Source organism: Sminthopsis crassicaudata, chromosome 3, assembly GCF_048593235.1.
Source record: "Sminthopsis crassicaudata isolate SCR6 chromosome 3, ASM4859323v1, whole genome shotgun sequence".
Taxonomy (NCBI): domain Eukaryota; kingdom Metazoa; phylum Chordata; class Mammalia; order Dasyuromorphia; family Dasyuridae; genus Sminthopsis; species Sminthopsis crassicaudata.
In genome coordinates, this window is record NC_133619.1 from 435,973,456 (window position 1) to 435,989,107 (window position 15,652).

At 41.2% G+C, this 15,652-nt stretch overlaps 1 protein-coding gene across 1 annotated transcript in view; it reads right to left on the minus strand.

Annotated features, from left to right (window-relative positions):
- HOXD4 (homeobox D4) overlaps positions 1-15,652 on the minus strand; it is a 31,295-nt gene that overhangs the window by 4,288 nt on the left and 11,355 nt on the right. The window contains exons 2-4 of the mRNA XM_074303040.1: positions 11,397-13,834; positions 9,105-10,428; positions 8,214-8,523 (exon numbers count right to left, since the gene is read on the minus strand). Coding sequence (XP_074159141.1) covers positions 8,219-8,523; positions 9,105-9,516 — 717 coding nt within the window. The 5' untranslated portion in view covers positions 9,517-10,428; positions 11,397-13,834 and the 3' untranslated portion in view covers positions 8,214-8,218. The remainder of the gene's footprint in view (positions 1-8,213; positions 8,524-9,104; positions 10,429-11,396; positions 13,835-15,652) is intronic.

Sequence of the window (15,652 nt, forward strand, 5' to 3'; positions counted from 1 at the left end):
CGGGTCCCTTGGGCCAAAGAGGCCTGGTGGTTTCCAGTGATTCCAAGACTGTCTCTTCACCGAGAAATTGAAGGGGGCCGATCAGAGTCGAGCCTTAGAGAGCTTGCCCCAAGCCAGCTCTCCTGCGACACAGACGCCTAGCCATCCCGTTGGCTTGCATTGTTTACTACGGCGCTTCTCTCCCTCTCTCTTCCTTGTGGGTAAAACAAACACATAGGGTATTAATTAATTTGAATGGCAGTTTTGCCAGGCCTTGCTGATCAAATAAATGATTAATCCGCCACCAGTGGGATGGGGAGAAGAGAAGAGAGACTTAATTCTGAGATGGTGGGTGTGGGGGTAGAGGAGAGACGAATCTGCACCCAGCAGCAACCCCAGAGCCTAGATTGAAATGTTTCTCTTAGAAACACCCTCTCTATGTCTTCATTCTTTCTCTTTCTTGCTCGCTTTCTTTCCTATTTTCCCCATGTCCAGAGGATATTTCCTGGAGCAGCGGAGATTGAAGAGCCCTCAAGAAAAGCGTGATGTGGGGCTGAGACAAGTCGTTCCCCGGGGGTGGATGCGTGTGACTAATGTGTAGTGTTTATCTACAGAGATTCTGAACTTCTCAAGCCCTCTCCCCGAATATCTTCATCTCCTTTGTTTCAGGTTTGCCGGTAACTGAAGCCCCCAGAGCTAGGGGCAATGGTTGGTATCTGTCCTCAGGTCCCTTACCGAGCCCCAGCCCGAGGCCTGACAGTAATGTATGGCCTTACCTTCCGAACTAGAAGTGGATTGTAACATTTATCTAAATTACATTGCTTTCTATGACTTTGCAAGTCAGTTATAAAAAGATTGGGGTCCAATTATAAAAGGATAATAGGTTCCGTGTAAATAATTGTTAGCCGATTGTTCTCGTTGGCTTGTTTGTTTGTTTTTTTCTTCCCACGATTTGCTCTCTCTCTTTTGAGGAGGAGGGTCATTTTAAACCACCCACTGAAAAAGGTATCGTGGACTCTGCCTTGAAATACAAATGCCTAGAAAGAAAAGACTTTCTCTGTGTTTTATTTTCTGCCAGCCTTGACAGTCATACACGAATCTGTTTATTCACCTAATCACCTACACATAGACATGTATGAGGAATGTATTATATAATCCATCCCATACACATCCTCTACACACTCAATTTATTTATTATAGACAAAGATATACACACATGTGCTGCTTCAGTCCATCTCTTGCAAATGCTTATGAATTTCAAATCTTATATCTACATTTCAATGAAAATTCCTCTCTTTTCGGAGTGTGTTTTTTTGTACATGCATACACAATACATAATTTAGACAGAATGAGAAAGCGCCCAGATTTCCTCTCTCCCCTCTGAATATTTTTTTTAATCGGGAAAAACTAAGTGGAAATAGAGGAAGCAACAACCAGCACCCCCTCCCTACCAAAAAGGTAGGGGGAAGAAAGGGGGGGGGGGAAATCCATCAGTCTTTCTTCTTTTGTTTAGCTTAGTGAACCTCTTCTCAAAGTGAGCTTTCTTTATTGGCTTTCTTTCTGGACCCAGTAGAAGGGTCCAAAGCCATCTTTTCCTCACCCTCACTAAATCCCAGTCTTTCTGGGGAGGAGCTGGAGCAGACGGGGAGCAAGTGTTAATCCCTAGTCGGAAAGGGAGGGCAGCTTTGCAGGGAATTTGTCTTAAGGAAAGGATCTAAGACTTCTTCAATCGGAGCATATGTTCATAGAGCAATAAAACGGAAAGATTTACAGTCCTCGCCCGGCCCCCAACAGCCTCACACCCTTTCAAGAATTACTTACGATGATTTATCACAACAACCCGGGCAATTGTCAAACTGATAAAATATCCTGAGCCCGGTGCCCAAGGAGCCCCGTTCTTGGGAGAGTAGTGAGATGGGGTATGGGGGGGGGGGGAGAGGAAGAGGAGAGACTGGAGTCCAATCCGGCATTTTGCAATATTTTCCCTTCTGGATCTAAAAAGGAAAGTTGGGTGGTTAAGAAGTGCAGAGATAAAGGGGAAAGTAAATTCTCATTGAGAAAAATATCCGAGCAGTTCCTGATAAGAACCAAATCTGTGCCTGAGTCACCAGCAAAATACATAAACATTTGTCATGTTTGAATAATTGAATTAATGTGTAATGTGTTATTGTTTGAATGTATAATTCATAACGGGGAAAACTTTGTCCCCGTCCTGCCAGAAGAAAAAAAAAAAATCCACCAACACATGTATTTAAAGAAAAGGGGAAAATAGGGGGAGGGAGACATCAACAACCCACGGAAGTCATAAAAAACTCCCAGGGAGGTATCTGATACAATATTACTGAAAAGACTCTATTAAAGGGAATTCCAAAGCAAGAAACAGAGAATTCTCTTTCGCAGAGGAAAAAAGCTAGACTTGCTTGGAACTGAAAAGGCGCTTCTCTCCCAGGCCCCCTTTGAAATGTTTAAGAAGAGCAGGGGATGGATGGATGGATCCAAGAGAGGTGAAACACCGGGCCTAGGGAGAACCAGCATTGCCTCCCAAAAGAAGGTTGTTTTTTGTTTTGTTTTGTTTTGTTGTTTAATCTAAAATTATTTGTGGAGAGGATAGTCTCTTTTTCGCCAGCCCCTTTCCCTTCTTGTCTTCTCATGCTTCTCCCAAATGGGCTTTCTGTCTCCTAAAGATAGCCAGATCTCCATCACGAAAAATAGATATTTTCTCCTTCATTTTATTCACTTCCCCCGTTCTGGAAAATTGAGAGGAAAAGACAGAAAGAAGAGCAAAAAAAGATGCCTACTCTGAGTGAGGGAAGCATCAATGCCTAGATTTTGTGTGTGTGTGTGTGTGGGGGGGAGAATAAGCAACTCGGAAATCATTATCTGTTGGTTAAAACCTGCCTTGGGTAAAATTTCAACTCGATTTTATAGCCTTCTATTATGACGCAAAGAAAAATTTACGACCCTTGCTTGAAAAGAGGTCCGGGGCCTTTTCTCACCGGTTTAAGAATAGGCAGCAGATGCCCTGACAGCGAGCATTGTTCCCAGTTACACCAGTAAATCTAAGCCCCATTTCAGCACACATGCAAACCCCACAGCCTTGCCATTTTCTTTACAACTCTTGCTATCGCCAAGCAAAACGTGCGCGTACACACACATGCATACATACAGAACCTCTGGCCGCTCTCAGCAATTTTTCATAAGTGCAAAGCTTTTCTGAATCAAAGGTCACTATATAAGCCTCTAACAACTTCTCACTGTCGTACAATTCCAAATCAGGAAGCCAAGGGAACTATTTGTCAACCCCCCTGACAGCTAAGTTCATTAAGGATTTAAATCCGAAGAAATAAAAGTAGTAAAATGTTTACATACCGAGCTGCTCTTTCTCGCCTGCTACAGAGGGTTAGGTGTGCAGAGAAAGAGTCCGCTCCCTCCCTTTGTATATTATATTCTTGGGATCTCTTCAGTTTTCAAGTCTGATAGAGTCCTTTGCTTGGCAGATTAATGACGAGTCCGTGTTTCTTAAGGGACGTGCTGAATTAATTATTTCGCAAATCACGTGGTCGGGACTTGTAGAAATCTATTCTTATCATCTTCCTTGCACTTTGAAAATTCTCCCCGTTATGAATGGCCCTCCCTAGGCTGCTGGTGATCCCTACGATCGCCCAGTTCAGGGGAAAGGGCTGACAAACATGGCCGTTGGAGGCTGTGTGGAAGGGCTCTGCTGGGAAGGTCCTGGCTTACTGTACTGTACAGTGAGTGGTGTTTGCTGTTGACTCTGCCTTTCCTCCCCATTCTTTCCTTAACGACTAGTGGTGATATAATATACAGAATTTTATTGATGTATTGGTAGTAACAGGAGGAGCCATTAAACAGAAGACGGTCAAAGTATAATCATAAAATGTGTCTGAATATTTAAACTTATGTCTGTGCACTTATAAATACACATGTACACGCGTCTCTGCCGAGCTCTTCCATATATTAAGCACACATGTCTTATTTTATGCATTGTGCTCATTCCGTGTCTCGAGCAAGCACCATCTATTTTTGGACTCCTGCCTTGGCTACTCTTCAAGGAAAGACAAGTCAAATATGAAAAATACTCTAGATAAAAATAGCGCCCGCCACTTTTTATAGCAAGGCGTGTTTATTGTTGTCTATGGAGCTTCTATCATGGGAGGGGGGGAGGAAAGGGATTGACTGGGCAGCTCCAGAAAAGTTTAAGCATCCCCAAATTTTTAGTTTAAGATGTTAAAGCAATTGATACAACCAGCCTGTTAATAGTGTATGTTTGGGGATGGGGGTTATTTTTGTGGGGTTTTTTTCCACGATTTAGTTTCTTCCTTCTAGTTGTCAATTAACAGCTTGAACTCGATATCCATCTCAGAATGCAGTGCTCTGTGGGGCTCCAAGGTTCAAGAGAAAGGTGGGGGTGGAGAGGAGTACTTTCCTGACAGTAATCAGGTGGGAAACAAACTTGGAAACCAGCCCTTTAGTATAAGCTGGTCAACTATTTTTCCCAAAAGAAAATAATCAGACAGTATCAGGGTAATTTATTCTAACCTAAGGTTCTTCCCCAACAACAGCATTCCAGTCAAGGTGATTTGTCAGATCGTTTAAAAGTAGTCTGGTGAAAAAGGCTGTTAGAGTAGGGCACTCCCTCCACCCACCCACCCCCCAAAAAAGGAGGGACTTTTTAAAGGTGTACTTTAGTATTGTTTTTTTTAAAAAGCAAAACTAAGGTAAGTCCAGTTTACTCCTCTACCCCTATTATTCTATCATTTTGGGGGGAATGACAAGTAAATAAGTATGCAAATAAACAAGCAAGAAAACAAGCAAGCAAATGTTGAAACTTAATTTTCAAGACTTACAAAGACTGCTTTTGTCAAAGCAACAAACAGAATAGTTTCTCTACACCTTTTATTATTTCAAATATATATGAACAAATTACATCAAAACTACAGGCAACAATTAGTATAAATAATACTTTAATCAGTGGCAGCAAAACCATTGGTAGATTCTATAAAAGCATCTTATGTGGACAGATATCATAGGTGTTGCTTGACGATGTCATAACAAAAGGCTGCAAATACATATTGGGATGTTTGAGGAGCAGTTTCTTCAAGAAAACATTCCTCTCTCACTTTCAGTCACAGAATCACCCCCACCAGAATTTAAAACAACAATAACAACAACAACATAAACAAAAAACAAAACAAAATACTTCTGGCTCATATTTTCTGGAACAAAATGGAAAAAAAAATAATAGCAAATGGGCCATAAAGCTCATTTTTTGTCGAGCTCCCCTTTCAGTAGGAACACAGATGGAAACTCTCCTCTTACTCACTTTGGCTGGAACCACAGAGAGGGTTTCCTGAGGCCACTGGCCTAGTGTGGGCCTCTTCCAGCAAACCCAAATGGATCCTTGATCCCAAGATGAATTTAAGAGTTGGGTCTGCCCTCACATTCATCCAGTATATATTAACATTTCAAAAGCCCATCACTTGAGCCATACAAGGAAAGTTGAGACTTATAAACAAAGGGGTAGTTTCCTTGATTAAGTTACTTTCCAGAGTATTAGCTCTAAGTAAGAGAAGGAGCCTTGGCTTTTTTCCAAGAAAACATACTTGTGTGCTTTCTCAGCCAGAGTAAGGGAGAGTTGAGTTAACCAATTGTGACATTTGGTAGAAAGCTGGGTCTAAGTAACCTGAACTTCTAAGGGGGTGGGAGGAATATCTCTGTGGCTGGACATCATGCAAAATAGACATTTCATGGAAAAGCTTCAAAATACGGATGTGAATTTCAGAGAACAGAGAGAGCAATGACCAATTTGCCTAAGGAAAAACCTTTACAAATGCTGCATCCAAATGGTCTCCATGTCAGAAAAGAGAGAGGGAGAGAGAAGGGTAGTTAGAGTCCAAAAGGTTAAGGGTTTAGAGGTCAGTCCTCCCGGCTGAAATACAGCTAATCGAATAGAAAATTTGTCCTCTGGATGAACCTGTTTCTGTAATTTAGCCGAACTTCAGTAAAATACCTTTTCAGCTTCTCAACGTGAAGGCGTCAGAAAAAAGACGTCTTTACTATGTATGAACTCAGTGCTTTTTGTCATAGAAACAATGATGCAAATAATGCAGGAATATCCATCTTTAATATCACGACATGTAGATATTCAAGAATTGCCATGTGCAAGTCTGAGAATCAGGCTCACCCCAAGGAAGAACAAAGAATTGTCTCCAGGATTAAATACAAAAGACCAAGTCTTGGAAAAAAAAAAAAAAAAAAAAAAAACTTTAGAGGAACCTATTTTCAGCCAAAGAACTCAAATTAATTAATACCTGCTCCCTTTGGGCATGAACCGTACTGAGAAGCAAACACATGCCTTGAACTGCCATTTTCTCCATTTCAGCCTATTTTTAAAATACCTATAGAGTTTTCTAAAATGTCTGGAGAAATAATACAATTCTATGATCTCTCTCTTAATCCTAATTCTTCCTCCACATTTTCTCCTTCCTTTCAATTCTGTAATAACTCAAATAACTTTATTTGGTGATTTTATTTTAGAAACTAAGAGAATTGAGGATGGGTGTGTGTATTGTGTGTGTGTGTATGTATGTATGTGTGTGTGTATAAAAACATGAAAAGCTTGGTTTCTAACCAGCTTTGAAAGAACCTTTCCATTTTCCCACTTACATTTAAAGGGTGAGTGTTTAAAACACACGCGCGTACACACACATATACACACACAATTTCTTTTTAAATCCGCAAACCTCTCTTAACAGAGAAGTATAAGAAATATGGCAACAAATCTCTTTCCCTTGGTTTGAGTATTTTTCATGTTATTCTCCTGCCGAACTCAAGGTGAGACAGATGACTTGAAAACGTTAAAAGGGTGCATTAGATCACCCAAGACTAGGATATAAAAGATTCACTTCTATTTAGCAAAAAAGGCATTTTCTCCCCTCCTGGAACTAACTTCCTTCTATTCCTGACCATTTGATTCAATTTGCTTGCCTTCTTATTTATTTGGACAGCATTCCCCCAACCCCACCCCCAGCCCCAATATGTTTTCCAGATTTCTGGTAAGACAATACTTTGCTAAACAGACTGGTGTGCAAGGTGAATTGTGCGTTGGGAATCGAGTTAGAAGGTAAGAAGATCTCTACCATGGCACCGAAGAGTGGGGTTGTTTTGTTTGGTTTCCCCACAATGAAAATGTTTGACCATTTGTTCCCTTTTTAAAAATCCCACAAAAGCGGTTGTGAGCAGAGCGAAGAACCAGTTGTGCAGTCTAAACACATTTAAAGAAATTGACTTTGGGTCGATATGTGTGTCCCCCCCTTTTTTTTCTCTTTATAAAAGGGTTAGGGCATTTCTCCCACAGAGGATGGGGAAGAGGAAGAGAGTACTAAATCCTTGGTAAAGTGAGAAATCTAAGCCGTATAAATTCTGTATGATTTTTCACAAAAAGGAGCCTTAAACTTCAGCTCCTCTGCTTAGGATTTTTGGCTTAACGCGCGTATTAATGTGTGTGTGCTCCTCTAATCGACAAATAAATAAATACGTAAACACAATCTGAAAATAAAATAACCCGTTTCCACTTTTTTTCCTAGGTATTTCTTTGGGGGTTTCTGAACGTGAGCGGGGACTTTAAATCATAATCCGCCACAAGAGAGAAGACCCAGGAAGTTCACAAATCCTGTAACCAGCTGAAAGCCCTTTGCCCTGAACTCTCCAACATTCCATAAGCCCTGAAACTGTATAAGGTGGGGGATGAGGGTAGACAGAACATCAAGACTGATACTGGCATAGAATCAAACCTTCACTTTAAAATTGAAAACCGAAAAGATGCAATTTCCATTTGTGTTTAATGACTCGTCAGATTTTTATAGACTCAGTAGCTCCTTCGATATATAATTATATATACATACATACACACATATATAATTATATATCTCTCTATATAATTTTCCCCTAAACTTTCCACTTCCTGCCTGGAGAGTTTGGGGGTTGTGCTAGTATGAAGAATGCCAAGAAAGTCTGAAGTACCCTCAGCGAGTCCGCTTTGTACAGCACAGCACCTTAAAGCAAGCTGACAGCCTGGGGAGGCTTTGCCTGCTCCATGCAGGTTGTGTTTGGATCATGTCAGTTCTACACACAGCACAGTTCAGAAGCAAGGGATGAAATTGGGGGGAGGGATGGGAAAGATTGGAAGGGTGGGGGTGGGGGGGAGATTTCACCTCCTCTATAAAGTCGTCAAGTCAGTGTGATGGTCCTTGGACACGGGCTGTAAATGCTGGTTCGAGGCAGCCGAGGAAGACCTGCCCTTCGTATTGGGCAGTTTGTGGTCTTTTTTCCATTTCATCCTACGGTTCTGAAACCAGATCTTGATCTGGCGTTCAGACAGACAGAGAGTGTGGGCTATTTCGATCCGACGACGCCTCGTCAGATACCTGTTAAAATGGAATTCCTTTTCCAGTTCTAGGACTTGCTGCCTTGTGTAGGCTGTTCTGGATCGCTTGGGCTCCCCTCCGGTGTAATTAGGATTCACTGAAGGGGAACAAAAGAAATAGACGTAAATGTAAGCTACATAAGAACAAGTTTAGTGCAGTTCAATCTGAGCTTACACTCCATTATGATTTTTAAACAATCCTCGGGCGCGCGCATAAACGCGCGCGTGCACACACAAGCTTGTAGTATATGGGGTCATTAAATCCCCACCAAAAAACAAATAAACAAACCCAACCCCCAATAACAAAAAACAGTAATTATGAATGTTGGAATCTCTAAATTTTGTAAATTACATTCCTCCCCTTCATTTCTTATATATTCTCCTTTTAAAAATGGAACACACCCTACCCATCCCACCTCCCCACCCCCAAATACAGCCAAGAAACCACATGGCCAACGGCCTATTTCCTCAGCTATAAAAATTTATGGGGAGAGTAATTGTGGCATCCATTTAACACACGCTCATGCACACACACACACACACACACACACACACACATTCGGACATAGTCCACAACTCCTAGCTGGGTCTAGGGAAGCACTTGGGGGTAACAACCTCAGAGATGGTAGAACTGGGGTGGGAGGTGACAGAGCGACCGCAGTCAGAAGAGGAACCTTACCGGAATTTACATGCACTTTCTTCATCCAGGGGTACACCACAGCGGGTTGTTTGAGGGCCGTCCCGTTGGGAGGTTGCTTGAGGCTGGCCGGCTGGCTGCAGGCCCGGGAACTGGGAATTGGAGGCGGGGGACAATGCTCCCCTTGGCCCGGGTAGTGGCTCGCCGGGCCCGATGGCTCCTGTCCATGACCCCGCGGAGGCACCGTAGAGCCTTGGGCATTGCTACAGCTGAAGGGTTGCTCGCTGTAGTTTGACCGTGGGTAGACTCCCTGATGCTGGAAATCCGAACCCTGAGAGCCACTATAATAGTCTGAGCTCTGCTCAGCTAGGTAGCTATTCTGCAAATATTCCTCACAAGGAGGAAATTTGGGGTCCACATACTTAGAGTTCACCATATACGAACTCATGGCCATTAATTTCTGAAGGTAGAAAATACTAATTTTTCTCGTGTTGTCTTTTTTTCTCCTTCCATAGGGCCCTCCTACTTGCTGTCAACTGAATAAAGTTAGGGGGCCATGTGACCGCCCCAGCCAATGGCGAAGGAGGAAGTTTATCACCGGATTTGTGAGCATCTCATAATTTTCACAAATTTAACTAAATAATATACGTGTAATCAAGTGACTCCACTCTATGCATTTGGTCTTCCCAGCCAGATGTTAATGTGGTAGGACAATTCATCACTCCAAACCCCATCTCCTTTGCCCCTCAGGTAATCCGAGCTTTTGTTTGAAACTGACTTTTCTAACCCTCCATGCCCTTTCCACTAATCCCCCAGAAATCATTCCCCGGCCCTTCGAGTTACAGTGGTAAATAAAACAACCAGCCAGAATATATAACTGTATGCTAAAGGAATTGAGTCTGGGAATGGGGGTGACATCAAGACATTGGGGAAAACGTGCAGAGGGAGAACTGGAAAAAAGACTCCACGCCCAAAGAACAGCCATCAAACAGAAGGGGAATATGATGTACAATAGATGTGTCTTGGCTTTGTCTCTCCGGGGTCACCCAAAAGTTACCAGAATCTAGTTCGGTTGAATAAAACTAGGCAATCAGTAACTCCGAATGCACTTAGCAGGTCCCCATACAGAAATTCACACAGAAAGCAGGGCAACTCTCGTTTGTGCATCGAGTTATCTACCCCCTCCCCGCCCCTCCCCACTGCTTTACGATTGAAGTTACAAGCAGTTACATTGAAGACTGCGTAATACCATCCCAGGAAAGCATCCCAAATTTAATCCTATAAACTTCCCCTATGCCCATTCGTCTGCCTTGAGAAGTGAATCCAAGCCGATACCTCTCGTGCTACTTTGCAGACAATCCAGGAGCTTAAAAAAACAAAAAACAAAAAAAGTAGCCAGGAAAATTCTTCACATCTACCCTCTCCACTCTTTTATTTAAGTGCTCTTTTTTAGAATTATTCATTTATCAAGCTAGTTTTCAGGTCGTCCAGACCTACCATGTGACTTAGTTTTACAATGACCAGATTTTTTTAAGCTGATCTATAATTCACCAACATCAATTCATATTCCCCATGTCCTAAGATGTCAGTAAATAAGACAGAGCTAGCATGACTTGGATAAGTCTCCAATAAAGTAGCATGCATTTCATTTCGGATCCCCAGACATTTATAATTTTAACCATTTGCAGAAATGTGAAGTTTTTGCATCGACCATATATTCCCCTAGAATCGAATCTGTGACTATGTAAATACCACACAAATTCGGTTCTACAGGGTATATATAGACAACGTAATAACATTCTGTTATCATCTACCATGTAATCTGCCAGGATCACTGCATTTTTTTTTTTTCTGATTCATCTTACTTTCTAAATCAAAACTATTCTACACTGACCAAAGGCTATTATCCTTCTTTAAAATAAGTCTGAAACTGACATTCAGGTAGTCTATAGTTTGCTGAAATACTCTTTAAGACTTAAAGACAATTTACAGCGACTAATTGAAATATCCTTCCTTCTCTGCCTGAGGAAAATCTGAGTGGGATTAAAAGCTCTTCTAAGGAAAAAAAAAAATGAAGAAAGAATAATAACAATATTAATAATGATGACCCATTCTGGAATTGACAGATTTTCCCTTACTCGTGGCCATCCGAATAATTTCCCTAAGTAACATTTTCAGAAAGAAAGCAGACACTATTTGGAGAGATAAGAGGAAACCGAGAAGCGCGTCCACCAGCCCCTTCCCCCTAGCTGAAGAAAACGCTGGCTTGGAAGCTAAAGTTAGTTTTCAGAAAAACAAAACAAAACAAAATAAAACACAATTGGTTCCGTTTACCTTCGCGTCATTAGAGTGCCTCTCTTTTATCCTGTCCAACTTCAGGCAGTAAACCTAGGGTCGAATGCTTTGCTCAGGCAAATGTCCTTAGGTTTAGTGGGGTAGCGTTTATGGTGAAGGGCAGGGCTAGGGGTCATTCGAAATCATTTACAAACATATCACAAAGTTTCATTATTTTTGCTTTGTCGACAGCAGCACACAAGAGTACAAAAGTTCATGAATTGCGCCTGCCCCAACTTCTCAGTGTTGTCCGGGGATCAACCCCTCAGCTCTGGTCGGGTTTTCAAGTAAGGAAACAAGGACATTCAGGAGGATGGATTTCAGAACAAGAAAGATGGCCCATCCTTGTTGAATTTTTTTTTCTATTCAGGGTTATAAGCACGAGATTTTTCTTTCTCTCTTTCTTTTTTAAATCTTTGAATATATAAAGAGACGGCCCTTGGGTGGGACAAGGGAGTAAGGGTTAGGGGCTAGAAGCAGTTACTAAAACTATTGCTCCAGTTCCTGCTTGGATGAAAACTGTACTCCACCTACTCTCACCTACTTGTATCTTTTTTTTTTTTTTCTTTTCTTTGTCAATTAAGTATTTGACCTTAGAATCTCTTTGCTTTGCAGTTTTAGGGATTTAATGGTGATGATCCTTCTCTTCTGCTTAATGTTTCTGAAGAAGGCCCCCCCACCCTTCACTGAGCCAGTCTTATTTCTCTTAGGCAACCCCCCAGTGCCCAATCTCCAAAATAAAATAGATTGTCTACATTTGACTCTTTACTGGGAAACAAGGGTTCTTGATCTCATCCAGAAAAACCGAGAGAGATGGACCCAATGGGCGAGGCAATAGGAGAAATCCGGTACATTTTCATATTTGTGAGACGCTGTGACCTGCATTTCACCTTACTGCACGACTTGCTCAGACAGGTCAAAGCCAGAGAGTTATTGATGAACAAAAGCGTTAAATAGTCACCTCCTGTTCAACTGCCCACACAAACGCTTTTGATCTATCAGGCTTTTTGTGCTAGTGTTCATAATCGGTATGCTAAATGTAGATTTGGAAAAAGAAAAGTGATTCAGAAATATAAGGAAAGCCCAAGCCTCATTTGCCAAGCGCATAATCTGCAGTTCAGCACGCAGGAAAGCAAAGGAAAAGGTTACCTATGAAAGAGAATGTTAAACCACAGAGCAAAGAGAGTCATTTAATTTCATCAAGTACATCTTGTAAAAGGGGAAAAAATCACAGAGCAGAATCTGCAGCGCAAGGATAAGCTTGGCGTGATGCCTGAAAACAACCCAATTCTCAGGAAATCTGCCTCTTTCTGTGGGTTGTGAAAACGTGTGTATATTATACATCTACGTAGATATATAATATATATATGTCTGTGTACATATATATACATATACGTATAATTTCTTTGCTCTATATTGTCAAGGATAGATAGTGTTTAATTAGAAAGATGGGTATCTGAGAAGAACTTATCTTCTGCAAACTTCATTTTCCTCTTAGACAAAAATTAGCAGAATTTTATAATGAAATCTTAGGTTACCAAGGCTGCATTCTCTTTCCTTTTCCTTAAAAACAGAAGCAAAATCCTTGATCCTAATCTAAATGAAGATTTTCTAAAGAAGACCTAACTAGAGGCCTCAGAAATTCTGGTGATCTCGTGTGGAATAGCCAACCCCAGGGCGACCAAAATTACAACACCTAAACCCTAACAGTGGTTGCCCCCATTTTTTCCTTACATTCTATTTGGTCCATTCATTTTTCTTAAAGCATTGGGAGTATCTTCAGTTGCTTTATGGAAACTGGATGGGCAGACTAGCATCATACCTGATAATAACAGCCACCCCGCCCCCTTGGATCCCAAAGTGTCTATAAGCCATATTTAGGAAAAGCCCATGAATATATTCCTCTCTCTGCAGATGTGTTTCTAAACCAGGAGAACCCGACGAAAGAGAAATAGGGACTCTTTTAAAGGAAAAGAAAGGCAGTTGGGCGTAGGGTTGAAGGAGGAGTGGTCGGGTTGTTGTGAAAGTCTATGATTTAATTCTGTGATTACAGTGTTCGCACAGGGAGGCGCTGCATCACTCTAGCATGTTAACAGGGTAGCACTGTTAATTAGTTTCAAGCACTTAAAAAGGAGTTTAAGATACCACCTACCACCTGTGCTGGATGGTAAGTGATCAGAAGAAAACTCAGTTGCAAGTTTCCATGTTATAGGTGATTGCTAAAGAGTCCAGTAACAACAGGTTCAAAGCAGCTCATGCTCCACGGTTCAAGTTACCCTATTTACCCCAGTGTAGGAGAGGCAAGCTTCATTTCTCCTCCCGGATGAATTACTCTTCCAAAAGCATTTAACAGTTCACATTTCTAGCAATTCAAACTTTGGTGAAGAGGTAGAAACAAAAGGGGTACTTACAGTAGACGTCTTTCCATTGTTTCGAACCTGTTGCAATAAAAACGTGGGTCACTGTTAAATTCCATAAAAAAGCAAGGTTCTTTTTCAAGATTGCAGAGCAAAATAACAAAGGCCTATCAGGTGTCCTTCCCAAATAAAAGTATATCTCCCACCCCGAGGCTTTCCGAAATATAGAGCATCTGAAAGTTTCCTTCCAAGTCAGAACCTGCAGTCCTATTTAGGATACACTTGTGTAAAACAGTCTGAATCCTCTTGGGCCGCTGAATCCCTCTCTGGTTTTCCTTCACTGGCTCAAACTACTTGGAACAAGGTTTCCCCACTGGAGTACTAAGAAGCCATAGGGCCTTTGTGTTTTGCCTTCTGTGTTTCAGTTGGATCCATCGGTGGCTGCCGTCTGTTCTTGAGAAAGTAGATGCTACAATCTATCCCTTCCATCCTAATCTGAGTTTAGAAGCTGTTCTGTTTTCTTATCAATGCATTCAAGTTACTTCAAAATTTACTGTTCGATTTCTTTCAATGCTTGGAGATCTTTGCTTCTCCATTTTCAGGCAGGAACTGTGTATGATCTGGGATCGAATCCCCAGTCCTACTTGAATTCAATGATAAAGATCAAGTCAAAGGAAAATGAGAAGCCAATTCAAGGTGGAAGTGCAATCAATAGGTATAAAAGGAAATTCCGTTGCTGTAAATTGATGTATATACTTATATCATAATACTATATCAGTTGACAGCATTGGTTGCTTGAGAATTCTTAAGACCCAGAGCAATTGTCTCCATACAAAATGCCAAGCCATTTTGAAATTGTATTCCATACAATAGTTTATATCTCTTAAGCACCAAGTAATCTCAAGAGTTCCACACACACCCCAAGTTGGTTTTTCCCCATTTCTTTTTCCTCCCAGCATATTATAACCACTTTTCTACCTCAATTAGATGTACCGTAATACTAAGAAAAGAGACAGTAAACTCTTTCTCCTAGTTAATCTTAATGAAGGGTTACTGACATGCTATCTTTGTATAAGTGTGTGGAGAAAGGCAGAAAAGACTAATTCCTTCTCTATTTGCTCATTCCGAGTTAGACTGATTTTGAATCAACTTGATTTGTGTTTCTTCCCAACTCCTCCCCTCCACCCGCAGGATTAACAAACATCAGAGAAATTCTACTAAGTCTTTAGTTGTATCATAGGCAATCACGGACTTACTGTTCTTTCCCAGTGGATAGGGGAACCTGAGAGCAGAAATATCTCGTTCAGGATCAAGCCGAGTGCTCCTTGCTAACACTTTCCCTATTACTGCTTCCAGGAACCAAAGCATCTGCACTTGTATGCTCTTAAACTAATTTATGGTGGGAATTATATTTTGGCTTGTCAACTCTCAAGCCATAAAACAAAGTTTATTGGAATCACGTGCTTCTAAATAGCCACTCAGGACCTATCTCTGCGGAACCATAAATAACCTTCTGCTTTAAACTTTTATTCACTAAATAAAGGTTCACTGCAACTGTTCTATCAAATTTAAATAGTTCTAAATATTCAGGATGCATGGGAGGCCATATTCATATCAATACCCGGGTCTTTTCAAACAGCACCTTTTCAGAGAAGGTTGTTTAAGTTGAGAGATAGTGCTCCAAATTTGCAATTTGGGAAAAGGACTGTGGGCATTTCTTACGGTTCTTTCGCTGCGTTCGCTGTGAGTACCATCAACTCCTTTATTTAAAAATGTTCTAGATCTGTAGTTTTAAAGGAAATAAAGAAGAAAGATAAGATACACCGCATGCTTCCTTAGCTTCTTTCCTGGAAATTATTCAGTGTTTGGTTTGAGGATAGAGAGGGGGGATTAGGGAAA